The sequence below is a fragment of the Solea solea genome, chromosome 20 (genome assembly GCF_958295425.1).
Source record: "Solea solea chromosome 20, fSolSol10.1, whole genome shotgun sequence".
Taxonomy (NCBI): Eukaryota; Metazoa; Chordata; class Actinopteri; order Pleuronectiformes; family Soleidae; genus Solea; species Solea solea.
The window spans coordinates 20390409-20403609 of NC_081153.1; the positions used below are offsets into that span (position 1 = coordinate 20390409).

Consider the following 13201-nt stretch of genomic DNA (forward strand, 5'->3'; position numbering starts at 1 on the left):
CGTTGCTGTAACACCAGGATCAGGCCCCGTCCGCCCTGCAGCTCGCAGCAGCCCCCAGCATGGGGTTCATTCCAGACCGTCCTCACACTGGCCCCTAATGATGTGTAATGGGGCCTCCTGCGACCACGCATAACCCCGGGACCTCCTCTTAATCACCATGGCTACTAATGAGATGGAGAGACATGAAAGGGCTCGTTAGAAGAAGCGCCCTCTAATGCCGGCCTATTATTAGCCACTTGCCAAATCATTAGTCTCTAAACTGCGATTATGCATCAAAACCTGCGAGAAAAAGTGAAATGAAAGAGTCAAAGGAGTCTCAGAGAGAGAGAGAAGACAAGAGTGAAGCCTTTAACTTCACAGGACAGTGAGGTGTAATCACTTTAAGTGGATTCAATTGTTTTAACCTTGTCCACTAAACTAAACAATTAAGTTTGGATGTTGTGGAACAGATTGAGTCGAGACAAAGACAAGATTTAATAAAGAGAAAAGTAACGACCACAGCTTATTATGAAACCATTTTTTTTTATATACACTATCTTGAAATTTCTATGTTGACCTGTTTTTCTAGAAATCCAGACACGCTAATGACGTCAGAAACTTATCTGCACTAAAAACCACCATCTGTACAGTTTAATGTGGAACGATGATAAGCAGTGTGGCCACACATAGTTGCTTTTGTTGCCAGAGAGGTTATTATCACGATTCTAATAATGGAGACAGTAAAAACTGTGACTTTTGGCAGCTGTATCGTCGTCTGTTTAAGTCAAGATCATAAAATGATCTTATGAAAATCAGCTTTGACACAGTGAGTCACATTTCATATACCATGTGATTTCCAATGAAGTCCTCAATATGAGACTGTGCAGATTGTCCTGCAACTTAGCTTTTTACTCTCCATTATGTCAAACTATAAAGACAAACCACATAAATCAGCTTCCTCAAAGATAAACAGCTTCAGGGATGCAATAGTGTATCTGTTGTGCCTCAGTATTAGCCAATATTTACCTTGTTGTTACTGGACTGGTCTGCTAACAGGACTACACTCACTGACTTAAAAATAATCTTATTTTTTGAGATTGTACTTAAGGTCATTTAATGTATTTGTATTGAGGGTTTTTCTAGGAAACAAAACAGAATAGGAGGGCAACACTGACGGCATTGCCCTCATATTCTGGTGGATATAATTGATTTGCCTCAGCAGTATGTTTAAATAGCAAAGAACATAATCTTTTAAGGCCTTTGTAAGAATTGAGGTTTGATAAAAGTGTACATTCATGAATATCTGCAGATCATGTAACTTGCAACAATTACATGTCGCACAAAAGGGGTAAAAACATACGAACAATGAACATTTACCCCACTGAGAAAACGCCCCTGACTACATTGGTGATTGTGAAGAGCTTTTTTTTTTTATAATAGTTAGTGTTCCTGCCAAAAAAACACAGCCAATATCAACCATTGGTATCAACATTGGCCCAGAAATCAGTTATTATATTATTAAAAATCTATATCAAAGTATTAAACAAAAGACATTCTGAGCTTTAGCTCATTTAGTAGGCTGGACTATACAATTAAAATTTAAGACATACAGAACTCCCTTAATGATTATTTTCTAAACACCTGTCATTTCTGTTGTAAAGACACAACCTGAGCGATGTCTTAAAATACGCTTTTATTTACACTGTAAAACAAATACATTTAAAATCATACAAAAAAAACTAAAAAACCTTTCATTTAAAAAAATTAATCATATTTACATGATAAAACATTTTAAACGGACAAACTGCAATGACAGTCCAAATCAAGTCAAGTAAACGTGTGACCAGTGACCACGTGACCGACACGCTCTGTTTTTCAAGTCTTGGATGGTGAAATAGTGGATGTGGGTTTGCAGGTTCTGTCCGTTCCCAGCTGGTCAGAACCTGCACAGGCGTGCAGTGTGGTCAGGGTTACAGGAAGTTGAAGATGCTCCGCTGTGGGCCTTTTGTTTGTCCTGCAGCTTTGTCGTCTTTGCGGAGCCTCTTTGCTGCGGGTTTCACAGCCTCTGCCTGTCCCCTCTTCTTCATCATCTTACGACAAAACAACCGCAACAGGAAAATAGGACTTCAGTAAAAAGCAATTCATTTTATTGTAATTTTTCCGTTTTTTCCTTGTATATTCTGGCAATAAATGAAGGATGTTTAGAAAAACACTTTATTGTAGCCATCGCTACACAATAGGATTCAATAAGAGTGTTGGGCTTTGGCTCCACCTAGAGTCTGTTTATAGAATGACAACAATATTAACCCCCCCATCACTTTCACATGATTATCACACTCAAGTATTTGTTTTTGTGCTATTTTTGGCACCGTTCATGATCATCATTGTAAAGAAAGACTGATTTTCAACTTTAAACTACTTTATGTCAATTAAATAATTGACAGTTTCAATATTTTCCTTCCTTTTTTTGAGCCAACTTCTTACTGAACCACCAATTCATTGCTGTGCCATTTCTCTCACTCACCTGTTTCTGCGGTGCGTTCGATGTCGCGCCGTCCTTCTCGGGGGAAAGAGTTTGAAACAGGAAGCCGCGGGTGTTTCTCGGCGCCAGAGGATTCCCATCTGAGATGGAGGCCAGTTTCTGGAGCATCGACTGAGGCTGACTCAGGAGGGAACCTCTCCTCACCTGGAAGACGTCAGTATTTGCTTGATCAATATCATATATAGAGGTAATAAATCACTCACACCTCATGCAGCAGCATGTTTGGATGCTTTATTTCACTGATCAAAGGGCAGAAAATTCATGTCCGAGTCACAGTTTACTCTTTTGTCACATTAGTTTTACAACCTCGGAAATGCAAACTCTTCCATTGACCTGAGGGAAACGCTTTTTCTGAGAAACATCCAGATATTTTCTCAGAATAAAACAGCATCAGATGACAAGTGATATAATCCCTGTTCAAGAAAAACAAAAACATTTATGCAAGAACTACCGTCTCACTTGTATGCAGCTCGACTCAAAACAGGGTTTTTACAATATTTCATATATAGTGAAGCACTTAAAAAAAAAAGAAGATATTTCAGCCTCTTACTGCTGTGAGCACACTCAAAAATGATTATTTCAGTTTTTTCATCACATTAAAAGAGATGGAATTGTGCTATAAGCAACCAAAATTGTGTTTTGTGAAAGGAGACAGGAAATCTAAAGGAAACACATACGGTTTATGTTTCAAAACAAGTTATCCGTCAGACACTTGAGCTATTTGTTGTAAAAATGTATACAATTACAATTTCTAACACTTTCAAAGTGCTTTATCCAAAAATCAAGCATGTTTCAATTAACATTGTTCCGACTTTAACAAAGTTCCGACTTTAACAAAGTTCCGACTTTGACGATGATCGGCTAAGAAATGCGAGCAGACATTGCAAAAACTGTCACTTTAGGCAGAGCTCACACAGCATTCACCCCATGATTCAGCTTTCTAAACTATGACGTACCTGTGACGACGGTGCAGGTCTCTGGAAAGGATTAAGAGCTGATGATGTCGTCTTCTTCTCTGGCTGTGGCACCACAGCAGGTTCTGGTTTAAAAGAAAAATGATGAAAGATAGTTTAGTAATGTAACCACTCAATCTTCATAGCCTCCCAATATAATGACAGAACATACAGTAGCTTCAAATGACTCTTTATTATTTTTTTTGTTTAGTTTTATTGTGAAAAAAGGGTCAAAAATCAATTACCAACAGCATTTTAGCCGAGTCATGAGTCGCATTTAGTTCTTCTTCAAGAGAGAAGAATATTTGTCTTTGAAATAGTATGGAATGCCAGCACAAAAAGCTCTAAAATGACTGTATTGTATCAATAATGGTATCGGCAGATACACAAGTTTGTGATATTTGAATTTTCTTTTCTCCTTTACGATATGAACGATACGATATTGTCGACGAGACAGTGATACTGACCTTTCTTCTTCAGAGTCTTGGCGGTCACCTTCTTGGCCAGCTTCATAAAATGACTGTCTTCATCTGCAATCCTTTCGTCATCTGCATCCACATCTTCTTCATCTTTTTTGGCCTTCTGTTCCGACTGTAACAAAACATTCAAATATGAATTTTAAATTCATAATTCCTGACATCCTGGTGCACAGGACCCTTTAAAAACACACAGTTACAGAACCACTTACTTGTTCTCTGAGCCACTGCTCTCGCTCCAGTCTCTCTTTCCTCCTCTGAACCTCACTCGGGTCGGCGCCTTCGTCTTCCTCCTCATCTTCCTCGCCCTCTGGTCCCATCCTGTCTATGTCTAAACCATCATCTGGAGATAAAGATTCAAACAGAGACGCTGAAATTAAAACACTGTAAGAGGTTTAAATTGGTCTATTCTGTATTTACTAGTCCTGTGCTAGTTGAACATAGTTACTGTATGTACAGTCAGTTGTGTTTCAGGTTTCTTTACTAAAGCAATTTCAGACGAGCTACTTGGTAATTGTAGGCAGGTAGTTATGAATTTTACTTAATGTATGGATGTAAATTAAGGCCAAATTCTTCAGACATCATATGGTCTTCAAGGGTTTAATTCTAGTGTAGCTGGAGGTGGAAGAGCTGAAGATGCTGAGTTGAAATGAGAATATTTGGAGGGACAGCTCAGGTTGAACGGTTTGGAAATAAAGTAAAAGAATCAAGATGGTTTTGTCACATGCAGAGGAGGGATAGGGATTATATTAGACTGTTGATGAATGAGGAAAACCACAGAGAAGGTTCATGGATGTTAAAGAGGACATTTGAACAGTTGTTGTGAGAGAAGAGGACACGAGGGAGAGGGCAAGATGGAGGCAGATGATCTGCTGCAAGAGCAACATTCAAGGATTTTATTTCTTCATCTTTGAAACTCACCGATATTTTTCCAGCGGAAACGACGAGCTCGTCCCGGGCCGTCGGAGTGCAGGTCACCATCGGCGAGGTAGCGTTCCTGGTAGAGTCTCAGACGACGCTTGTCGTCATCGAGTATGTGCTTCCTTTAAAAACAGAGATATAAACCATTACTCAAGTCTTTGTCGCACTTCTAGAAACACGAGGGAAAATGAGGCCGGCGTAATAACAACAGTGTCTCCCTCAAACATGGTGTAAAAGCAGCTGCCACTCACATGTGGATCTTGTTGACCTGATCCTGCAGCTCTTCATCAGAGGGAAGCTCCTCCAGAAGCTCCTCCTCCTCGTATTCACTCCCCCCGTCGGCGTCCTCGTCATCGCTGCCCAAGTCACTGCCCGACAGCTCCGCCTCCGAGTCCAGGTAGTCCATCATGCGCCTGTAATCAAAGAAGAGAAGCAATTACAACCTGTGCTGTCCTGATGTCACACGTCACATGAAAGGGTGAAAAACACAGGATAAGGATATTAAAACTTACATTTTCTTTTTCTTTTTCTTGACCGGACGGGGAGCAAACACCCCCTCCATCTCTTCCTCTTCTATGTCATTACCGTCTTCCTCACCAGTATCCTCTTCCTCCTCTCCGCCATCATCCTCATCCTCCTGTAAAGCCACATCATTTGCATTATATATCTACACAATTGGTTTATGCCTCAATAACTGTATGTAGCAACTGTATTACACTGAGGTTTATGTTTTCGGATTATTTTCTTTTACCTTTTCACTTTCTATGTCTGACAGCAGCCGGAACTCACAGTCTTCATCCTCCTCCTCCTCTTCCTGCAGCTCTTCCTCTTTTTCACTGTACAGAGATGTACGACCGTTAGAGTCCAACATGGCGTATAAATATTCAAAGAATAGTCCTTGAGTTAAAGGACACAAAGACTTTTAGATGATGAGGCCTTTGTACTGTACCTGTCTTTTGCTGGTGAGGTCTTGTGAGCAGAACCTCCGGTTGGTGGAAAAGAACAGTTTTGTTTATGTGAAACTGAAAGAAATAAGTAATGTAAAACAATTTATCTGAATATTTTAAACACAAATGGCTGCACACACTCCTGGACTTACCTGGACTTGGGAATTTTCCTGAGCACAGTCCCAGCAGCTGCTCCATGCCACTCTCAGACTCTTCATCCTGTCCTCCCTCTTTACTCTCCTCCCTTTCCATCTTCTCCTCACCCTCCGCCTGCGTCGGTGGAAACGCTCCAGAACACAAACCCAGCAGCTCGTCCTCTTGCGTTGACCCGAGGGCTGCCCTCCGACTGGAACCGCTTGCCGCCGCCGTCGCAAAGACACCGGAGCACAAGCCCAACAACTCCCCCATGTTGGCGTCCATCGCGTTTTCATCCAAGCTGTCCAGGATCAACCGTCTCTTGTGGGAGTGAGGTGCACCGGGGCGGGCCCCCACATTGAGGAAGCCGTCTGCGTCAAGCAACTGTGAATGCGTGTCGTCTTCCAAAGAAAAGTGACCGTGGGAGTCTCCTCCCAGACCAGTGACGGAGGCAACTGCACCCAGAGGCCCGGAGTCAGCACCAGGGGACGGAGGAGCGTAGAGGTCCTGGGAGTCCTCGACAGGGAGGCAGAGAGATTGCTCGGAGAGTTTCCCTGAACTCTGAGGAGAGGGGGTAAAAGAACAAATAAGCCTATGACGAAATTTGTCTTTACTTCCTCTCCTTTATTTTGTGCTAATTTCTCTACAATTGTAAATGTAAATGTATATTTAGGGTGATTTTCTGAAACTATCATGGGCCTTGACGAACTTTCAAGGATTTCCAGGACCCTGATAAACCTTTTAATCAGTAAACCAATTCAATTATGACACAAATCTTTATCCGACTCTTCTACATGTGCTTTTTCAATCTGGATGAACTCTGCATTTACGATTAACCCACACAGTTTAGGGAGGAAAACCGTGATATTATAATTTTAATACTCATAATAAGTAGTGAACAAACTGAAATGTTTTTTTATATAATACCTTAGAAGCAGAGGAGAGGAAGCTAGGCCTGAAGAGGCAGGGGGAAGATGAGCGGAAAGCGGAGGAGTTGGAGATGCCTCTTCCTGTGGAGCGCTGATAATCGACTGGCTGATAGGATGTAATCATGGAGCCTGCAAGCTCAAAGCTGCTGTTGTGGCTGTTGTCCTTTACCAGGGACAGAGAGTCGTCCTCTTCTGGAGACAAGAGCGTCAACAAAAACAATCGTTATACCCGTGCTTAAAGCACTTTCTTTCTTTTTTAGTCAATAACATCTGTTTTGAGTGTACAGACAAAAGCAGTGAACTCACCCATCTTATTACTGCTGTACTGTCCAGAGGGACCAGACCTTCTTATGCCGTCACTAAAATATAAAAAAATAAAAATACATTTAGAAACTACGTACATTAAACATACAATTATAGAAGATAACACGACCAGAAATGCCAAACGAACGTACCCAGTGCGAGAGCAGGAGTTCCCGGGGAAAAGCATGAGTGTGCTGTCTGTGTTAACAAGATCCGGAGTCGGTGAGGGTCCAGTGAGTGCCACGGGAGAAAGGCTCCTGATACTACGAGACACGCTGCCCTCCTCATCCTTATCATCTTCCTCCCCATCATCACCTCCCAGTAAGTCTTCTACACCCTTGGAAAGAGAAGATCAGATGTGACGCAAGAACAAACGGCTGTATAAACTGTAGTGAAAAAAGGAAAAAAATCGTCTTACCTCTTCTTCCTCAGAGTCTGTTAGCTCTTCCTCCTCCTCTTCTTCCTCAGCGCAGTCTTCATTGTCGAGTCGGTTCAGCTCGGCCCTGCGCACCCTCTCCTCTTTCCTCCGCTGAGCCATGGCGAGCAGCAGACGCTGCTTCAGAGTCAAGAGCTTTTCCCCTGCACAAAAAGACCAGAAGATGCCAAGTTAAGAAACATCACAATTCTCTCACGAAAGCTTGTGCAAATCCCCTATTTTTTCCCCTGGCCCCTTCTTTGTAAGTAAATGTGAAACAGTTTAACAATCGAGGCCCACCTGTCCGGCACAGAAAATTGCTTGCTATTAGATAGACACTTTATATGGAAATTGGTTTCCTGCTGCAATCACTGGGCATTTTAAAACCAATAACAAACATCACAACTTTTCTATTTCCATAATGCCTTAGTGGAGGCCATCTGGACATCCTAGTTGTCCTTAAAATCCTCAAAAAATGTACAGCCTGTGGAATAAAATACATTTTGGATCCGTTTTTGGTAAATGAGGGGGGAAGGCATCATTGTCCATCAGATGAGAGTTTGCCGGCCAATATCACTGTGTTTTTCTGGGATTCTGTAGCATTTCCAAACCAGCAGATGATGCCAACTGTCAATTTACTTTTGATAGAACAGGGTATGAGCCAAGTAGGAGGTTCTTAGCAGAACAATCGATACATGGGGCAACCTTTGAGCGGGACGATTTCCAAAAAGACAGAAAAGCAAATGAAGGGTCAGTCGGTCAGGTGAGTGAACAGTCAAACCTAATATGAGACTGAGACATCAAAGCAACCTTCATATCTGTGCTCAATAACAGCTTTATTCTCTATCATTTTTCACCCCATAGTTTCTGTTTTCATGCTCCTCATTCCTGGGCCTGTTTACAGTCTTTTTGTACTTGCCTAATAAAACGCCAAATTCTTTACAGAGATTTCCAAAGAAAATAATATATCTAGTTTATTGTGTCATTGGCATTTTTAAGACCTTCAAATACCAGACTGAAGGATTCATTGTTGCTCTTAAGGATCTGCAGACACCCAGTAAAAGTAAAATAAAATAGGTGAGGAGGCTGTTTTTAAATTTAAATTTACAAAATTAAACAAAGTAATACATCATGCAATTCCCACATGAATCCTTACCAGGCTTTGTTGGCACTGGCTCATCTGCTTCCCCCCTCACAGTGACAGTGACCGACTCCGTGTGTAACTCTTCCTGTCCAGACGGGGTGCTGTCTTTGCGGACGATGTTGAGCTGCATGGTGCGCTCTGCTTGGGGCCTTGCAGGAACCTTGAATTGACGTAGGTATCGCTCTTTTAAAGCCACCACCCCTGATTGAGGGAGGACACCAAGGTTAATTGGGCACATTCTTGTACTAGAGCTTTTAAAATCCTTAAAAGAATCACAACTTACCGGGGTTGAGCTGCGGGGGCTCAAGCTGAACAAAGGCTCCATCATCTGGACACAGTTTAGGAATAGGTGGGGGGACCAGACCAAGCTCCTTCAGTCTGGCCAGTTTGTCCTTCTTGGGCTTGGAGGGTTGCTGTTTTAAAGTGGCTGCTAATGAAGAATCAGCTATAGGCTCCACAGAAGCCACAGATACAGGCTGCATTAGCAGGGATTCAGATTCAGACGTGACTGCAGTCTGGCTTTGCTCTGTGGGGACAGCAGAGGTTTCCTCCCCAAAGTCATTCATAGTTTTCACAACATCATCTGCTCTGAATGATTCCTGCAGACTCTCAGAGAGGTAAAGCATCGGGCCAGATTCCTGGTTGGCGTCTGAGCTTGTCGTTTCTTCTCTGACCTGGTTGTGGCTCTCCTGCTGGGGTGAGGAGGTAGCGGCTGGGTGAGATAAAGGCTGAATCTGAGTGCATGAAAGATCCAGAGACGGCTCCTGTTCTGTTGTCGGCTGTTGGGGCTCCATAGGTGGGTTTGGGGGAGGTGGGGGAGGAGGAACCGCTGGCGTCTTCAACATCATAGCTGAATATTTTGTGGATCTAATGAAAATAAATCAAATGAAATCAGATTTTTAACCTTTTTAACAACATTTTCAACATAACTTTAAAATACTATAAAATAACACTTTTTGGGTAAGATTGTGACAGCAGATCATGTTTGGCTTGTCGGGTTTGCATATTTTTGTGTTAACTGTTGTCTTTACTTCAGTAAAGCCATGGCAGGACCCTCGGGTCTGGATCTCTTCTTAAAGAACTGGTCGATGGTCTTAGGCTTAGGCATATGGTAGGGCAGGCCCAGAGTGGACTCTACAAAGGCAGAAGAACATGTCAGCAATGTAGTGTCAGTAACATACATTTCATAGGATAATCCAAAAATTAAAAACAGAAAAAGTAATTCTTACTGACCTCTGACCAGCCTCTGAGACTCACTGTGGAGATGTTTCATTGCCTCCTTGCTGGCACGTGCAGCTTTCCTCTCCTAAAAACATCACACGTGGAAAATAAAGTTTCAAGTTTTGTATTACCTTTATAGCATTGTGAGAAAAAATAGCATTTTGGCACTACATACCTCACGCTGAGGTTTCACTGGTGCCTCTTCATCTTCCTCATCTTCTTCATCCTGGAGAGGTTCCTGCATTAACATTTAACAATGATCACACAACAGCCTTTCAAGCAGCATCTCCAAAGTGTCAGACCACACGCAGTCTCACTTTTAAAATACAGTTCTCATTAACATTTAACACAAGCACATAAATAAAATCATTGTGATAATTAAGTCTTGATTTTACAATTTCAAATCATCGGTTACATACCTTGTGTTTTTTCATCTTGTGCTTGACCGCAGCTCGGATAGCGTCCAGGGACTCTTCCTCCTCCTCGTCATCATCATTGAGACCGGTGTCAAACAGATCCGTGTCACCCAGCAGAAACCCGCTGTCGTTCAGAGCCCGAGGAAGAGTGTCCTGAGGAAACAGGAAAAGTTTTTCATCTTCTGTATCCCAATTTTAAGATTAAGTTTTTTTAATTTTCTCAAAAAGAAACCAAATCACAAAACAACCATGCTTAAGAAAACATACAGTGACATGAACCTAAACATGCATTTAATATAGAAAGTAAAAAAGTACTTTCATGAGGACGTCAAGTACATTACACGGGTAAGTGCCGTCAAGATAAAAGTAGAAATCAGTGATTCTGTGTACAAAAGCTGAATGGCAGAGAACATGTACCAAAGAAACACCAAGTCACACATACCTCGTCATTTACAGAGACCCTCTCTTTCTTTTTCAGTTTTTCCACTGCTTTGCTTCGTTTCTCCTTCTTCTCTCGATTCCTCTGGCTCTTCTCCCTCTTCTTGCGTTCCTTTGAATTTGCTTCCTTTTTCTCATCATGCTCCTCCGCCGTCACTCCTTGTTTCCCTTGCTCCGACTCACTGTCCTCACTGTCGATCGGCGCTCTGCTTATTCTCTTGCTCTTCTGTGTCCCCTTTCCTGTCTTCTTGTCCTCCTCTTTAGCCTCACCTGTCTCCATCTCTTCTCCGCTGGAAGCAGACAAAACCAGAGCCTCAGCCATGTGGACACTGTCCTCTGCAGCAGCCTCCTCCTCACTGTCACTGTCTCTAATGGCTTTACGTCGAGGCTTCCTGTGAGTTGTGATAGCTTCATCATCATCATCAGAATCTGGAAGCAAAGTAACATTTTATTAACAGTCAAACTTCAAAATAGGAATAATGAAGTTTGAGATGTTACAGGCAAGTTTCTTTCAGTCAAGCACTGTGAAATTATGATAGTTTTTCTCTCATTTTGAGCCTCTTTCACACTAAAATTAAGGAGTATAATCTGGGATTTTTGAAGATGGGTGAACCCGCTAAAAGGAACCTTTGTCTGAATTGTGACATCACAAACAAGCCAAAAACAAAATAAGTCAGAAGAAGAAGAAAGCGGAAACAACAGCAACAAAATGCAGATCAGTAACCTGGTTAAACTTGTTACTAATTTGTATATTTTACTACTTCACTGTCACTAACCTGAATGGATTTCTCATTTACATTCTATTGTTGTGTTACTTCACCTGGAAGCTCCTCTTTATTGTTGGCCGTCTCCGTGACCATCTCCTCCACTGGAGAGCCCACCCCGCTGTCTGAATCGCTCTCTGCTGCTGTTAGGGCCACAGCAGGAAGCTCCTCAGCCTGTGACCAATAACACAGAAACATCATTCAACCACCATTTTTGTTGTGGCATTTGAGCACTGCAGTGTATTCTGATGTTATATGATTATTAGTAAAAGTAAAAAAAAAAGAGGCAGCACAGTAATAGATTATGTTCCAAATGCACAATACAGCTTGAATTGTACCTCTTAGTGACTTATTGTAAAACACTAGGGCTGCACTTTCAAGAAACAAACCCAACATACATTATTGACATGTCAAAAGAAGATTAGATTGCATCTATTCATAACAGTGCAACTTCTTCCTAGATTTTTATAAAATATTATAATTGTATGAGTCTATTTCATTCTGAAATAAATGAATAAATGGGGTAGTTTCCTCAATTATAAGTTAACATTAAACATGGAGGTCGCACCCAGAACAATAAGCACAGAAGGTAAAACATGGCTTCCTTTCACTCTTTGCACACTGCTACATGCGATTTCCCTTTAAAAGAACACACTTAGGATGAAGGATGTAAAGTCAAGTTAACAATCCCGCGAATTACAAACGACATATAAACATATTCTGACAGTTTTAAGCACAGTAACATGTCAGGACAGGACAGATTTAATCGATAACCAGCAGACATCAGCTGGCTAAACCTAACCTAGCAAGCAAGCTACCTAGCCACAGCTAACAATACCCGACATTTGCAGCTTTTTTTTTTTTTTAACTGTGAATGCATCTTATTTTATTCACTCTAACTTACAAGGACAACTTGATAACAACGTGCTCTAGAACTGGTAGTACTTTGTGGTCTCTGAGAACATTTGCCCTCACCTGTTGTTGAGAGACGAGCAGGCTCATCTTTGTCCGTCGGCTAGTTTACACTCTTCTATAAAAAAGAAGCCGACGACGTCACAAATTCTCGGCAGCCACAACAGATGTCAATAAATACACGTCTGCGTAAAAAGGGGCTATTTTAGACCGTTACAGCAACATTTAGAGAGCGCTTTAGCCGAGCTGCTCCTCTTCCTCCCGCCTCTTCCATACAAGCCAACAGTTTGAGCTTTCGCGCGCCGTGACAGCTGGCCCGCAGTTTTTCTGCACCGAGGTGTCAATCTCCCGTCTCTCGCTTTCCCATTGGTCCGCTCGGAAGATTTGTTTCCGCCCACTGTGACGACGCAGTCATTAGGAGCATTTTCTAAACACCGGGGTTGCTCCCGCGGGTGGGGCTAAGTGCAACTATCTATCTATCTATCTATCTATCTATCTATCTATCTATCTCAAAATGATATATATATATATATATATTAATTTATTCTTGTGCATAACCTGACAGGTGTTTGGGTTTGTAAGGTGTATTCCCTTTGTACCTCATCATATTTAATTTAATTTAATTTAATTTAATTTAATTTAATTTAATTTAATTTAATTTAATTTAATTTAATTTAATTTCAAACTTTCTTAGGGACACATATAG

The 13201-nt window shown here is 41.6% G+C and overlaps 1 protein-coding gene across 1 annotated transcript; it reads right to left on the reverse strand.

Moving 5' to 3' along the window:
• Positions 1-1655: 1655 nt before the first annotated feature.
• LOC131447833 (claspin) lies at positions 1656-12796 on the reverse strand. Its single transcript, XM_058619913.1, has 24 exons — positions 12559-12796; positions 11640-11757; positions 10824-11248; positions 10385-10534; positions 10141-10203; positions 9978-10050; positions 9776-9878; positions 9028-9611; positions 8757-8945; positions 7604-7764; positions 7338-7522; positions 7189-7241; positions 6881-7074; positions 5971-6514; positions 5821-5893; positions 5623-5707; positions 5384-5508; positions 5123-5284; positions 4872-4993; positions 4163-4293; positions 3942-4065; positions 3478-3560; positions 2504-2665; positions 1656-2069 (listed from the first exon to the last, which is right to left on the reverse strand). The coding sequence occupies exons 1-24, from the start codon at positions 12583-12585 to the stop codon at positions 1950-1952; spliced, it is 4056 nt and encodes a 1351-aa protein (XP_058475896.1). The 5' UTR covers positions 12586-12796; the 3' UTR covers positions 1656-1949.
• Positions 12797-13201: the final 405 nt, after the last annotated feature.

Coding starts and splice junctions, on each gene's coding strand:
- LOC131447833 (XM_058619913.1), bottom strand. CDS start 12,585: ATGAGCCTGCTCGTCTCTCAACAACAG. Junction 10,535..10,823: donor GGGTCTCTGTAAATGACGAG/GTATGTGTGACT, acceptor CTGTTTCCTCAG/GACACTCTTCCTCGGGCTCT. Junction 10,051..10,140: donor CAGTGAAACCTCAGCGTGAG/GTATGTAGTGCC, acceptor TGATGTTTTTAG/GAGAGGAAAGCTGCACGTGC.